This window comes from Uloborus diversus, chromosome 1 (assembly GCF_026930045.1).
Source record: "Uloborus diversus isolate 005 chromosome 1, Udiv.v.3.1, whole genome shotgun sequence".
Lineage (NCBI taxonomy): Eukaryota > Metazoa > Arthropoda > Arachnida > Araneae > Uloboridae > Uloborus > Uloborus diversus.
The window spans coordinates 30005945-30019237 of NC_072731.1; the positions used below are offsets into that span (position 1 = coordinate 30005945).

The 13293-nt window shown below is 35.2% G+C and overlaps 1 protein-coding gene across 1 annotated transcript in view; it reads right to left on the bottom strand.

Annotated features, from left to right (window-relative positions):
- The window catches only part of LOC129234513 (cGMP-inhibited 3',5'-cyclic phosphodiesterase 3A-like), a 103185-nt gene that overhangs the window by 53069 nt on the left and 36823 nt on the right, over nt 1-13293 (bottom strand). The window contains exons 2-5 of the mRNA XM_054868518.1: nt 8602-8981; nt 3614-3849; nt 1452-1638; nt 1320-1421 (exon numbers count right to left, since the gene is read on the bottom strand). Coding sequence (XP_054724493.1) covers nt 1320-1421; nt 1452-1638; nt 3614-3849; nt 8602-8981 — 905 coding nt within the window. The remainder of the gene's footprint in view (nt 1-1319; nt 1422-1451; nt 1639-3613; nt 3850-8601; nt 8982-13293) is intronic.

Consider the following 13293-nt stretch of genomic DNA (forward strand, 5'->3'; position numbering starts at 1 on the left):
ACTTGCTATGTTTATGAAACTGGCATTGAACAATTACCTGTTCATAATGACGTCCTAACGCTGTCAGTAAGTTATGGTTTTCTGAGTATAAATGTAATTTTTAACCCTGGAATAAAAGAAGCGAATGTCATCGGTTGGCAATAAGCTTGTTAATAAAATTATGTAGAACTGATGCGCAGAAAAGCTACGACTAACTTTTTATCGCTGTGGCAATTGGTCCCCATAAGAAGTTTCAGCCATATCGATGGAGTCTTCATTTTAGTGATTTTTAATACTTAAAAATAGAAGAGATGAATAATGCTACACGGTCTGGCTGCCTGATGAATGGATCGAAGTTTTTTGGATGCACATCAAACACTCTTTCTTCCACTACATTGTGTCAATTCTTGAGTTTGGTATTTGTAGTGTTAGAATGAGGTCGGGAAGGGCAGTTACACGTGCTTAGTTATTTTCTGTAGCTTGGAGAGCATAAAATATGAAATCTAAGGAGCATTAAAACATTCAATCTATGTTGCTCTCTAAACAAAGTAGATTTTTCTTCTATTACAAAGTTATCGACCATGGAGTAGACACTGACATAGCTTCATTTGATATGTGTTAAAAACTTCATCCGACCTATAATGTCTAACAATTCTTGTGACTTTTTATTAAAAAACTGGTAAAAAGTCATTCAATTCGTCTAAAGTTGACAGCTGACATCATGGCTTTCCTCCTACAGCTCCAGGACGGTGGTAATTCGGGCTCTTGACAGCATAGGTATTATCAGGAAACAGTCTATTCAATGACTATTACACCATCACCGATTCCCACAGTCTAAAATAACAAATATTAAGCATCTTCAAGATGCTCATGTGGTACATAAAACTTATGCAGGCTATTATAGTATGAAAATTTTTACTTTCTTGCTAGAAATATAGAGTCATATGTGTATTTCAGAGACAGTAACAGCACTAATAAAGAAGCTAAATAAAAATTTTTGAAAACTTTTCCTCCTATTTGTAATATGCGTGCGTGCCCTAGAGTGTCCTTTATGAATGAGATTTTCTCTCGATCGCATTCATGTCTTGACATTCTTTCGCACCGTTTTCTGATGTTCAGACGAAAACTAACTTGCATATTCTCTTTGTACACCTAAATGAAGCCTTCCATTACGTAATCGATGTCCGCCTTTCGCTATTCTCTTTCAGGAAACGTCGAGAAATGAGAATATGAAAATTCCCCGAGTTTTTCACGAGTCTCATTATCTGCATGCGGATGTTCACGGCCAGATGGAAAAGCAGCTCCGCTCTTAACAATTTATGGAAAGGTGCGATAATTACCTCCTCCTCTTCCTCCTTGATGGTGGGTGCCTGGGGCTGCTCCTCGGGAGGAGAGACTTCTTCTTCTTCCTCCTCCTCTTCCTCCTGCTCCTCGTCTCCGTCCTGTGCCTTCTCGTCCTCCTTGGTGGCGACCTTGTGCAAGGAGGTGAGGCACTGGACGTCGTGTGGCGTCAGGGGATGGAGAGAGGCCACTGTCTTCCGCTCGCGAGAGTTCCGACGCTGGGGGTGGTCAGAGGGCAGGGCTGTGGTCGAGAAGGAACGCTGCCCTTTCGTCGGCGGCAGGTGGCGTTCTGGGAGGGCTGAGATCAACGATTCCAGGCTGTTAGGGAAGAGACATTTATGTTACACAATGTTCGAGATTAATTATCAAAAATTCTATCGAAAAAAAATGAAATGAGGGAAAAATCTTGAAAACTGTAGAATTCCCAGAGCTAGAATTTAACTCGAGCACCCGCTAAGGTTATATTTTGGCTCTACACATGAAAGCGGTTTTGATCACTTCTTCTTGAGCGAGCATAACGTCTAAAAAGCGAAATCTTAGTTAAACTCATACTTTCACTTCGCCTCTTGGCGAAGTGAAAGTATGAGTTTAACTAAGATTTCGACCAAAAAACCAATGGTCGAAACCAATGGATGTGACCAAACAAAGGCCAAATATAGAACATCCCCCTCTCCCCCACTTATTTTACCGCTACTTTCTCCTCATTTTGATAGCCAGTTAATACCATTTGTATAACGAAGTACCGTGGTAAAAATATAAATACGAAACCTTAGGCGCACATAAACAAAGGAAAAGATAAAGTAATTAAAAAACACAGTACATCTAAGACAAAAAGCAAATTCCGTAACCCGTGTGAAAAAGAATTTATCTATAGATAAGATATCGTTTGAAAAAAGAGGAAAAAATCTAATTTGAATTCTGAAATTCTGAATTCAAATTATGTTTTTCGCAATCACGAGTTTCAGTAGTACCCTACTCATTGGAGTTATTGTTTCTACAAACGGCTTCTGTCCCTTCAAGCCTGCCCCTCCTCCTGGGCGGTTGCGTGTGTATAGTTGTGTGTGTGTGTGTGCGCAGACGTGTGTGTAAGTGTGCGTGCATGTGTAGGCTAGGCTTGTGTGTGTGCGTAGACCCGAATGGTATGCACAAAGGCGTGAGTGTATGTTTGTAAAAGCGGGTGTGTGTGTAAAGGCGCTCGCGTGTGTGAAGGACATGCTCGCCACCGGATTCCGGGGGACAGTGGTCAGGACCAGAGGAGGCGCGCACGCAGAGGCCGGTGGGTGGTGGCGCTGCAGAGGCCGCGATCCAATCTGAAAAAGGAACCGGAACGTCAAGGACGGTCAAGCGAAAACAATTAACAATCGTGATTGCTCAAAAAGAGACGTTTAGTAACAAACTTAGGTCAATCCACTAAAAAAATATATATATAAGGAGAGATGAAAGAGATTTACAGATATGGCATTTACTCAAAGAAAACCGATTTTTGACAGCAAACTTCGACCTGATTGAGCTAAAGCCCTAAATCGTAGTTTAAGTAGCGACACGTCCGCCATCTAGGAGCTAACCGCCATTTTCTTCCCATGTCTACTATGATGACTAGTGTGCTTTACTTCTTAATGGCAGCCATGGCAGATTGTGAATTCGGAGTTGAAATGATCAACTCCAAGGTCGGCTCTTGTAATTTAAAAGTCTCTGACACCTGACTCCAACCCCCTTTACCAAAAATCTATTTCATAACTCCACAATCCCGACTACGACTCTGACAGCCATAACAGATTGTGGACCCGGAGGAAAAATGAACTACTACGGCTCTTAGAATTTTGAATTCTTTTACTCCAGATTCTGACTTCTTTACCCCAAATCAGTCTGAATCCGACTCCGAATCCACAGCTCTGTACACAGGAGTTAACCGGCCGATATTTATCACAGGAAGATGGCTGCGCATGGCTAAAACGCGTGTTCGACAAAGCACTGAGAAAGTGCAGTCCCGTTTTCGTAAGGGCCGCTTTTTTTTTTTTTTTTTTTTTTTGAAGGTTACGGAGTACAACTATTATAAAGCTCAGATGAATAGTTCGGCATTTTTTTAAAATTAAATACGCCATCTTTTTGTGCATATTCAACAACATTAAATTTAACTCACTATTTGATGACGTACATGAAAATTTACAGACAACCCACATGGGTAGCATTCAATTTTGGTAAATAAAGAAGAAAATAATTTTCTGCAATAAGAAAAATATGTATAAATAAATAAAAAAAAACTGTTGGCCACTTTCAGCTTTCCAAGCCTTACCCGGGTGAAAACTGTCTCTCCTGTTCGGGTTCGGGTATCTGCTGCTCCTGCTGAAACAGCTGCTGTTCTTCCTGAGTCGCTGTCGGTGGTGGAGACTGCAGATTCCTGAAGCTGGTGCTTCTTTTCCGGAGAGGTTCAGGCTCTAGTGTAGGCATCCCCGTTGCCGATGTCGTGGTCGTCCACGTGGCTGTAGACATGCGCCTCAACAGGCTCGGGGGGAGATTTTTGCGCAGTCGCTGAAAAAGAACAGAACCGGTATTAGAAAATCTCTAGGCATTGTACTGTTTAGAAAAACATATCAGAGTGAATTAAAACAGGGTTTGCATAGACTGAGAAGTGAATGATCCCCCAGCTTCCGGGTTGAACAGCTTTTTTTTTTTTTTAGTAAGGTTTCAAATATGTTTTCATATGAGAATTGGGTTGTTTCTGAAATTTTAAAAGTATTTTATTCTGAAAGAGCATGTTTAAAAACATAAGATTTAACCTTTTTTTTAAAAAATTATATAAAGTTTGATGTTTTTCAACAATTTTTTAATGGGCGTGTTGATTGTAATTCATTTTTTACGCTTCTGCACCTGACATTACAAGTGTTGAAATGTTTCACTGATACCATTAGCGCACAGCGCAAAGTATCGTGTCCTGGCAACGCGGTCTGACAGCAAAGCTCAAACATTTTGCGCGCCAAAGTACACCATTTGTGACGTCATAAAGACCACGCCTTATTTCCAAAATCGGACATTTAAAACAATTAAATAAAAAACAACTTTTGAGAAAATAAGTTTTTTCTGGTTCCATGTTATTTTTTTCGTTCATTCTATTAATTTCAGTGACTAAAAGTAGTACTTTTGACTGAAAGAAACAACCCCGTTGGCAGTAGTAGCTCCCTTCTTTTTTCTATGCATTTCCAAAAAAAAAGAGAAAGATATTTTTGTGTTTCTTCACTGGTTGAGAGTGCTCATTCAATGTTTTGATGAACTCTTTTCCATTTCAACTCCTCAAAAAAAAAAAAAAAACATACTGTTTGACCACGGATTGTATGTAATTTGGCAATCGGCCAAGTTAAGACGATTCCATCTGAATGAGTCTAGCAGGGGAAAAAGGAACATAGCGACCTGATTTTAATGCACGTGTTTCATAATATCAAAAGAGTCTTATTTATTTATTGTCTTAATTGAGGTGAAAATTAGTGGAAACAAAATGAGTTTCCATGGAAACAACAAAAAGAAAATAAAACGTTTTCGTTTCGTTCGGAAATTTGAAAGTAAAATCGTCAGCCCAAAATTATGTTGTCAACAAAATAAATCAATAAAATTTTGAGTAAGTATATACAGTGGCTCCCAAAAGTGTTCGTACACCTTGAAGTTTTGTAATAAAACCAAAATATCGCAAAACTGAATTCGAATATGAAGTCCAATTTTTTTTCACACCATTCCTATGCCATTCTGAATAAAACCCAGCAGTGTTTTTTTAAAATATTGCCAGAATTTATTTTTGAAATTTGTCAAAAAACGAAGATAAAGAGAAAAAATACGCCACGAAAGTCATCGTACACTGAAATATTTTCGAATAAATTCATAATTAAAATTATCATATGTGGGTTTTTTATTATTTTTGCATCGTAATGACACTGTAAAGTCATTTGCCGTTAATTTTTTGTCTATTTATTCCCTAATATTCTGCTTATTATTTTAAAATTGCTGGTATGTGTAAAAAACAACAAACACGATTCGAAATTTGATTTTTTTCCCTCACAGTAGCCATAAATTGGTTTCAAATGTCTCTAAATTATGTAATTTATACCATTCTATAGTGAAGTGCTTGGCAAAATGCTTTAAAGACAAGAATCGGATCGAAAACACGGTAAGAAAAGGTCAACTGGCAAAGTTAACAATACGTGATCAGAGGTTTGCAGTTAAAAAAATTATAAAAAATACACATTTGAGTGCTGAAAAAGTGTCTGCAGAATTGAATGAAACATTTTAAGTTTAATTTTCACCTAAAATTGTTTGCCAAGTTCTCTGATTAGCTGGATTAAATGGGACCTCTTCCCGCAGAAATTTTCTTGTTCGTGCGAAAAACAGTAAGCTAACGCTTTCCGTCGTAATATCAATGATAAATAAGCTCAAAACGTTTTGGAACAACGTCTTACTTATAGTTGAGAATAAATTCAGCATTTTGGGTTAAATTGTTGCATAATTGTAAATAGAAGAAAAAATGAGGAATTTAATCTTAAGAACTTGGTTGGATCAATTAATCAGGACGGTGAAGGTGTTCTAGTGTGAGGGTGCATTACAGCATCAGGACTTGGAAATTTGGAATTTTTTGATGAAATAATGAATTATGCTGTTCACTTAAATATTTTTAAAAACAATTTATAACTATTAGCCCAAAATTTGGTAATCGGAAACAACTTTGTTTTTTATCAAGATAACGATAAGAAGCACACGTTTGCGTTTGGTGCCTCAAAAATTGTGCTTAAGCTTAGAAATATCTTCTCAATCGCCAGATTCAAACTTAATGGAACATATTTGGAGATATCTGGTAGTTAGATTACGAAAATACACCATTGAAACGAAAAGCGAACTAGAAACAGTAAGACTCGAAATGAGGCTGAACACCTACTCAGAAATTGAACAAAAAAAGAAAGAAAAAACAATGAAATCTATTCCCAGACGTTTAAAAGCTGTTGTTGATACTGCATGACATTCCACTAAATAATAACTTTGTAAAATGTTAGATTATTTACTAATTTTTTGACATTTTTTCAAAGTGTACGAAGACTTGTGTGAGATAAAATTTCTGGCAATTTTTGGTTTTTGATTTTTAAAAAAATATGTTTTAATGTTTTATTAAAAATTTTCATGCAGTTTTGTTAAAAATAAATCATAGCTCTTATAATAAAATACCTATTCCGAAATATTAATTCTAACCAATGGATAATGGCCAATTTCATTGAGAGTCGTAGGTGTACGAACACTTTTGGGAGCCACTGTAGATTAAATACTGTTTTGATTAAAAATTATTGCAGTGAATAAACAGTCATTTTTAAATACTGAGTCGAAATAATTAATAGGCAAACGCGCGTATCTGTATCAAAAACCTACTATCCCTGAAAGCTAATTGACGCGTCCATTTCCGCTTATAAACCGGATATTAGCCTTTCCATATAATCGGTGGTCTGACAGTACATCACTTTAAAATGCTTTATTGCCGTGTGCCAAATGCTACAGTTTTAAAAAATGTTACAAATTTTTCGAAATGAAATTGCACTCAAATATCCATTCAACGGTCGGCTAACCAGATTGATTACATACTTAAAAGTGCGATATTCGTGCAGAGTACGCGTAAAAATTACTTAGGAGAGCTGTTGCTTCTATTCTAAATATTCTTTTGAAGCAATAATGTTCGTATGGTCTTAATTAGGTTTTTTTATTTGTATTTATTTATTTATTATTATTTTTTTTTGCAAAAAAAGGCATTTATTTTTTTAGGTTGCTCATTATAGAGGATTTTGCCTTGGTGCATAATCAACTTTTGTTAAAACAGCTAAACTTTATTAATTTTACTTTGAAAGTCTTTAAATTGCTCTGTTTAACTAAAATTATCGCAAACATGCTACTTCATCTATACAACGGTCAGAAATATGCTTCGCTTTCTAGAAGCATATGTCTAACGACCAGAAATATGTTTCGTTATCCAGAAACAAATTTCTGATAATCAGATAAGTTTCGTAATCCAAAAACAAATTTCTGATAATCAAATATGTTTCTTTAAAAAAAAAAAAAATCAGAAATATATTTCGTTTTCCATTTCAAGAACATACATTCAAACCTGTTCTTGTACGACCTTTCCTTTCTTCTTCTTCTTCTTTTTTTTTTTTTTTTGTGTGTGGCACATGAAAATTTCAACCAGATTGAACCTCAATTGACGAAATTATTTATAAGTGCGAGGTAGGGTGTGTTCAAGTGACGAAAATAGGGGCTCTCCAATGGAATGTCACTGTGACCTCCCAAAAATTTCCTTACTCGGCAAATTTTGTCTGACGGTTCGGCAAAATTATCATCCTTCGGCAGAATTTGAGTTCTATTAGGCAAAATTATCATCATTCGGCGAAATTTGGAGTTAATTCGGCGAAATTTCCGGCAAAATTGGCATCATTCGGCAAAATTTGAAGTTCTTTTCGGCATAATTTGGAGCTCTATTCAGCAAAATTATCGTGATTCGGCGAAATTTGTAGTCCGTTCGCAAAAATTAGCATCATTCGGCGAAATTTCAAGTTTTATTCGGCAACATTTGGAGTTAGTATTTTTGGAGTTTATATTATTGGTGTATATAGTTGGATAATATTGGAGTTTATAATATTCTATTCGGTGAAAATATAATCATTCGGTGAAATTTGGGCTTCCATTTGGCAAAACTATCATCATTCGGCGAAATTTGGAGTTCCATTTGGAAAATTGAAACGTTCCATTAGGCAAATTGAAACTTGCCACAACACATGCAAATAAAAAATTTTAAAATGTGTATTTAATAAACCAGATTATAAAAGGTTTGGCGAGATTCCAAGTAGTGTTGTCTTGAACTCGTTTTAAAAAAGTAATTCCTAGTTATTTCGTAAGTTCTTGCGTTATTTTCTACGTAAGACTTTTTTTATGCGAACCCAATCCACCTCATTAAATATTTATATGTATAGTAGCGAAAGCAATTTTTATAGTTACTTAAACGATTTTTATTAATGCGATTATTTTCATGTGGTCCCTATTCACCGAACCAAAACAGTTTTGATTGTATTTCGATTAATCAAAAGTATGTTTCGTTGTTCAGAAACATATTATAATTATCTGCCGTAAATCTGGCATCAGCAACTGAGAGCCATAGTCCAGAAAATATGTTCCACAACATATTTCTGGAGAATGGTTTCACATCTTCTGCACAGCTCCAATCTCTTGCGCTGAAGACAACATAAAATCTGCTAATGTGTGCCTTACCTTGGGCAAGGCCGAGGGCCTTTCCCCCGTGAAGGGAATCTCCTCGTTGTCCGAGGTCGACCGGAAGTAGGGCAGAATGAGGCTCCCTTTCCGGCGCTGGGGCGACCGCCGGTGGTGGAGACGGGGTGGGGCGCAGCACGACGACGAGGAGGAGGAGGAGGCGGCGGGGGTGGGCGAGAGGAGGGAAGAGAGGGTGCGCAGCCCCGAGATGATGTGGGGCGGCAACTCGGGGTCGGCCAGCATGTCCGACACGAGACCGTGGGCTTCGGTCACAGCGGCCAGGTCCACTGACGACTCTCGGCGACCCCTGCCGCTGCGCTGCTGCTGAGGCTGCTGCTGATGCTGTAGTTGCTGTTGCTGTTGGTGATGATGATGATGGTCTTTGGCCTGCAATAAAATAGATAGTTTTATTATTTACCTGTATATGGTTTATAGTCCACCTCATCATTGTTGGCACTCGAAAGACTGCAAAAATTCGACGACGTGTAATTATTTTACTTAAACGTCGTAATTGTAAGAAAACAGAGATTCTTTTTGAAGAAAACTTGTTTAGACAATAATTGAGTTAAGTCACCATGCGACTGTTGTTTACAGTTGATTTTGAAACATACTTTTCCGTAGAGAAATGCCAACGTTCATGAGGAGGACTACAACGCAATTGATTGCAGTAATAAACAGAGTGCGTTATTCTAGAAAACCAACATAGCAGAAAGTATTTAACGTTTTAGCTCTTTTTACAGCAACTCGATCTACTATTTTCCATAGTTAACTGGAGGTGACAAAAGTGATCTGTAAAAAGTTACTTGCAACAAATGCTATAACTTACACCTTACACCCCTCCTCGAAATAAAAAAAAGAAACCATGCGAGCGTTAAAAAAATGACTCGAGTTTATAATAAAACAACACACGTTAGAAATGCAAGATTGCTTTAAAATAAATAAATAAGTAAGTGAAAAAAATGCTTAATTGAATGAAAATTTGTTCTGGATTTTTTTTTTTTTAATGTGATGGAATTTTAAAAACGTTTTCATAAAACATGATGGATGTTTTAAAAGGAACTTTAAAACCTGCTTCGGTGTGTGTGATAACGTTCACACGGTTTGGAGGGGGAGGAACTATATCCTTTGTGATCTGCATCTATGTATTATCCTTTCGTTGTGATTTGAATCACGGTTTTAATTCTGAGAAGAGTTTCAACATATATCCCGATTTTAGTACATCAAATTCAAGAACCCTGAATATTTTTAAAAGAAATAATTGTCTCTTCGTGAACATGAGTGATATTTTCACGAAAATCCATAGAATAATTGTATATAGTACACAAATTTGCTTCTGAAGTTCATAGCTTTTTCATAGCTATTGACGGGAAAGGGTGATCAAAAACTATTTTTTTTTTCTTTAATTTGTTACCGATTCCCTAAATGAATGGGTGTTTTTTTTTTAAATTGGAAAATGACAGCTGGAGCGTACCTTTTACGTGGCAAAACTTACAGAAAAGTTGGTCTATTTTTCTCCAGAAATTTGCAAAAATGCACATTTTTACCAATACTTTGGTTTCATAGTGTGTATATTTGTAAAATAACTACTAAATGGGATATTTTTAACAATAATACTATATAACCAATAAGCTTTTTTAAAAAAAGCATCGATTGAGTCAGAAAGTGCAATGTAAATTTAATGATATATGATATAGTAAGCTTTAATCGTTATTGTGTAAACAAAAAACAGTTTATTTCATTTTCTGTTCTTTTATTTTGAACATAATTAAGTAATAAGGAAGTTATTATTTAATACAGCAATACTTTAGTATACCAACCCAATTCAACACCATTTTAAAAATAAAATTATTTACCTCGTTTAAGAAATTTCAGGACGGAATTGGGGAGGGGATGCTATAGAAGTGCACAAATATAAATCGGTTCTTATAATAGAAGCGGATGCCTTCAAAGTAATATTGTTTACCTACCGAAATTTAAAATTCAAGAAAATTGATTTTCTATTTAAACGAGCTTTGAGTTTAAAAAGTTTCGAGTAATAAAGTTCCTACAACAGAGATGGATCATTAACTGAAAGGAGAGTGAGTTCTATTATTTTTTTTCTTCATTGGGATTAATTTTTAAATCTTTCAAATTGTAAATGTGTCCATACTGTAAGGGTTTTTTTTTGGGGGGGGGGGGGAGAAGCAATTACCATAGTGTAAAAAGAAAAGAGAAAGAGAGTTTTCAATTCACACAGAACTGGGAAAATTACTTTTAAATTTTCTTAATTAAAAAAAAACATCTTTTTTATAGATTTTATTTTTGTAATGTGTTTTTTCAAAATCAAGTTTATCAACAGGAAAATAAAAAGAAGTGCTCCATTATGCTACTGAACAAATAGTTTCCGGCACCACAGACGATAGGTTTCCTTGCCGAGTAACTCTGGTTGCAGAGAAAAGCCATTTACAGAAAAGCAACCCACTAACTTTCTGCGCTTGCGACATAAATTCGACTGGACAAAAAATTCCAGATTATCAAGATCGTTTTCTTTTATCCATTCAAGGAAATGAACGGTTTAACGATAATTTTCCTAATTTAGGGAATATTCTTAACATTTTTATTCATTGTGGTTTTTAGCCTACTTTCCCAGTAAAAGTCAGAAAAAGAAGAAAAAAGCATGAAAGAAGGCTTAATGCATCTTAAAAATATCGCGAAAAACAAAAAAAAAAGTCAAAAATAAATAAAATAATTAAATAAATATCGAAAAATTAAAAATTGGAAAGTAGGTTATTGAGATGGGGAAAAATGCCTGTCGGTCTGTTTGTCGGTCTGTCCCCCCCTAATAACTTTTGAATGAATAGTCCGATTCGAAAAAACTTTTTTTTTTGTTCGAAAGATCTCGGCAAGGACACCTCATTCCCATATTTTACTTTTTGATTTGAACTACTTTTTGTTCAATTTTGAACAGTTCAAAAAAATTAATATTAGCGCCTACGGGGAAATTCAAGGCAATGCCGAACTGTGAGGCGAATTTGCTTAAAACAAACTTTGTAGGAAAAAGCTTTTGATAAAAAACTTGTATATAAAATATCTTTTTGATTTGAACAATTTTCCGTTCAATTTTGAACAGTTCAAATCCCTTAACAATAGCGCCTACGGGGAAACTGAAAGTCAATGTAGATTCCGTATTTGAAGGCGGATTTACTTCAAACAAATTTTGTTGGAAATAACTCTTGACGCCAAACTCCAGATTTCGACTCCGAGAATTTAGGGACACTTGACTCCGAATCTTGTTCCCGACAATTAATCGGACTCCGACTCCCCTACTTCGACTCTTACTTCGTAGCTTTGGCAAAAATTTATACACGGAGGACAAATGACTGACTCAAGTTCCTAAATATTCGGCTCCGACTCCTTTATCTCAAAATGAGATTGACTTCGACTCCGACTCCGCAGCTATGGTTTTAACTGTGAAATAATTATTGTTGATGTGACTTGTTTTTATTTTTACGCTAAAGTTTTAATTTAAGTACTCCGTTTTTGGCGAATAAACTCGAAGTCATTTATGTTTCTACATAAAGATATGCGCAAACGATTTTTTTTTTCGACAATGAAAATTATTTCTTTAAGTTGACATTTTATTGTTTTTTTTTTTTTTTGGTAAGGGAATTAATTTATTCAAAAAAAAAATGTTTTTGGCAACAGGGGAAAAAGAAACGATTTTTTTTTCATATGATGTATTTATTTTAATGAGCTTATTAATTTTAATTATTATTTTTTCGTTTTGAAAGCTGTTAAAGATTTTTTTATGGAAAAAAGTGTATTAGTTGCTTTGTTTAAAAGTTGCTGCTATTTTATTAGTTCGTTTTTTTTTTATTTTTTTTTTTAATTTTTATTTTTTTTATTTTTTTTTTTTTTTACAGATGTAATTTTTTTTAGATGAATGAGGAATATTTTATTCCTAGAAATCAGCTTAAAGTATTTTTAAAATATGTTTGAAAAAATTTGCGATTTTAGCTAATTTTGAGAATATTGATCAGGTACTAGAAAGTAGTATGGGTATACGGGAAAGTAGGCTCGTCCAGTTCTAGACAGAACTTCTTGTATTTACTTGGTTTAATATTATGGTTTATTGGTATTACTTATGGTTTATTACGTTGAGAACTTTTCTTCATCAAAGTTATTGATTTCATTTGCCTCTTTAACCGAAGGCTTCATATTTTTAAATAACTAGTACTGTAAAATGCTTGAAAACAAATCAAGTTATATTAAAATTTATGAACTAACTGCAGAATAGACTTTCGTGATATTTTCGTTCTATTTTCAAAAACCTAGGTTATTTATTTTTTTATCGTGACAATAAGAATTTCTCGATTTGAAGATTACTTCGATTTTTCAAATATTTTTAAGACTGTTGATTTTTTTAAACTCATATTTTTACGCTAGTTCTAATTGCTACACAAATTATTTTGCTAACTATAACCAGTAATAACGTTCGCCACTGCAAAGGAGCAATTTTTAGAAATCGCTACAAAAACGATGCCAATAAAGCACAAGTCTGGAAAAAAAAAAAGGTTCGGGCAGTGGTGTACATAGCACCTCCGCATCCACCGTGGCGCGGGGGGGGGGGGGAGGGCGCTCAAGAGGTATGAGGGCGTACGCAATGAAAAAATAACACTATGCTAAAATTCAAAAAGAAAAAAAAAACAATTA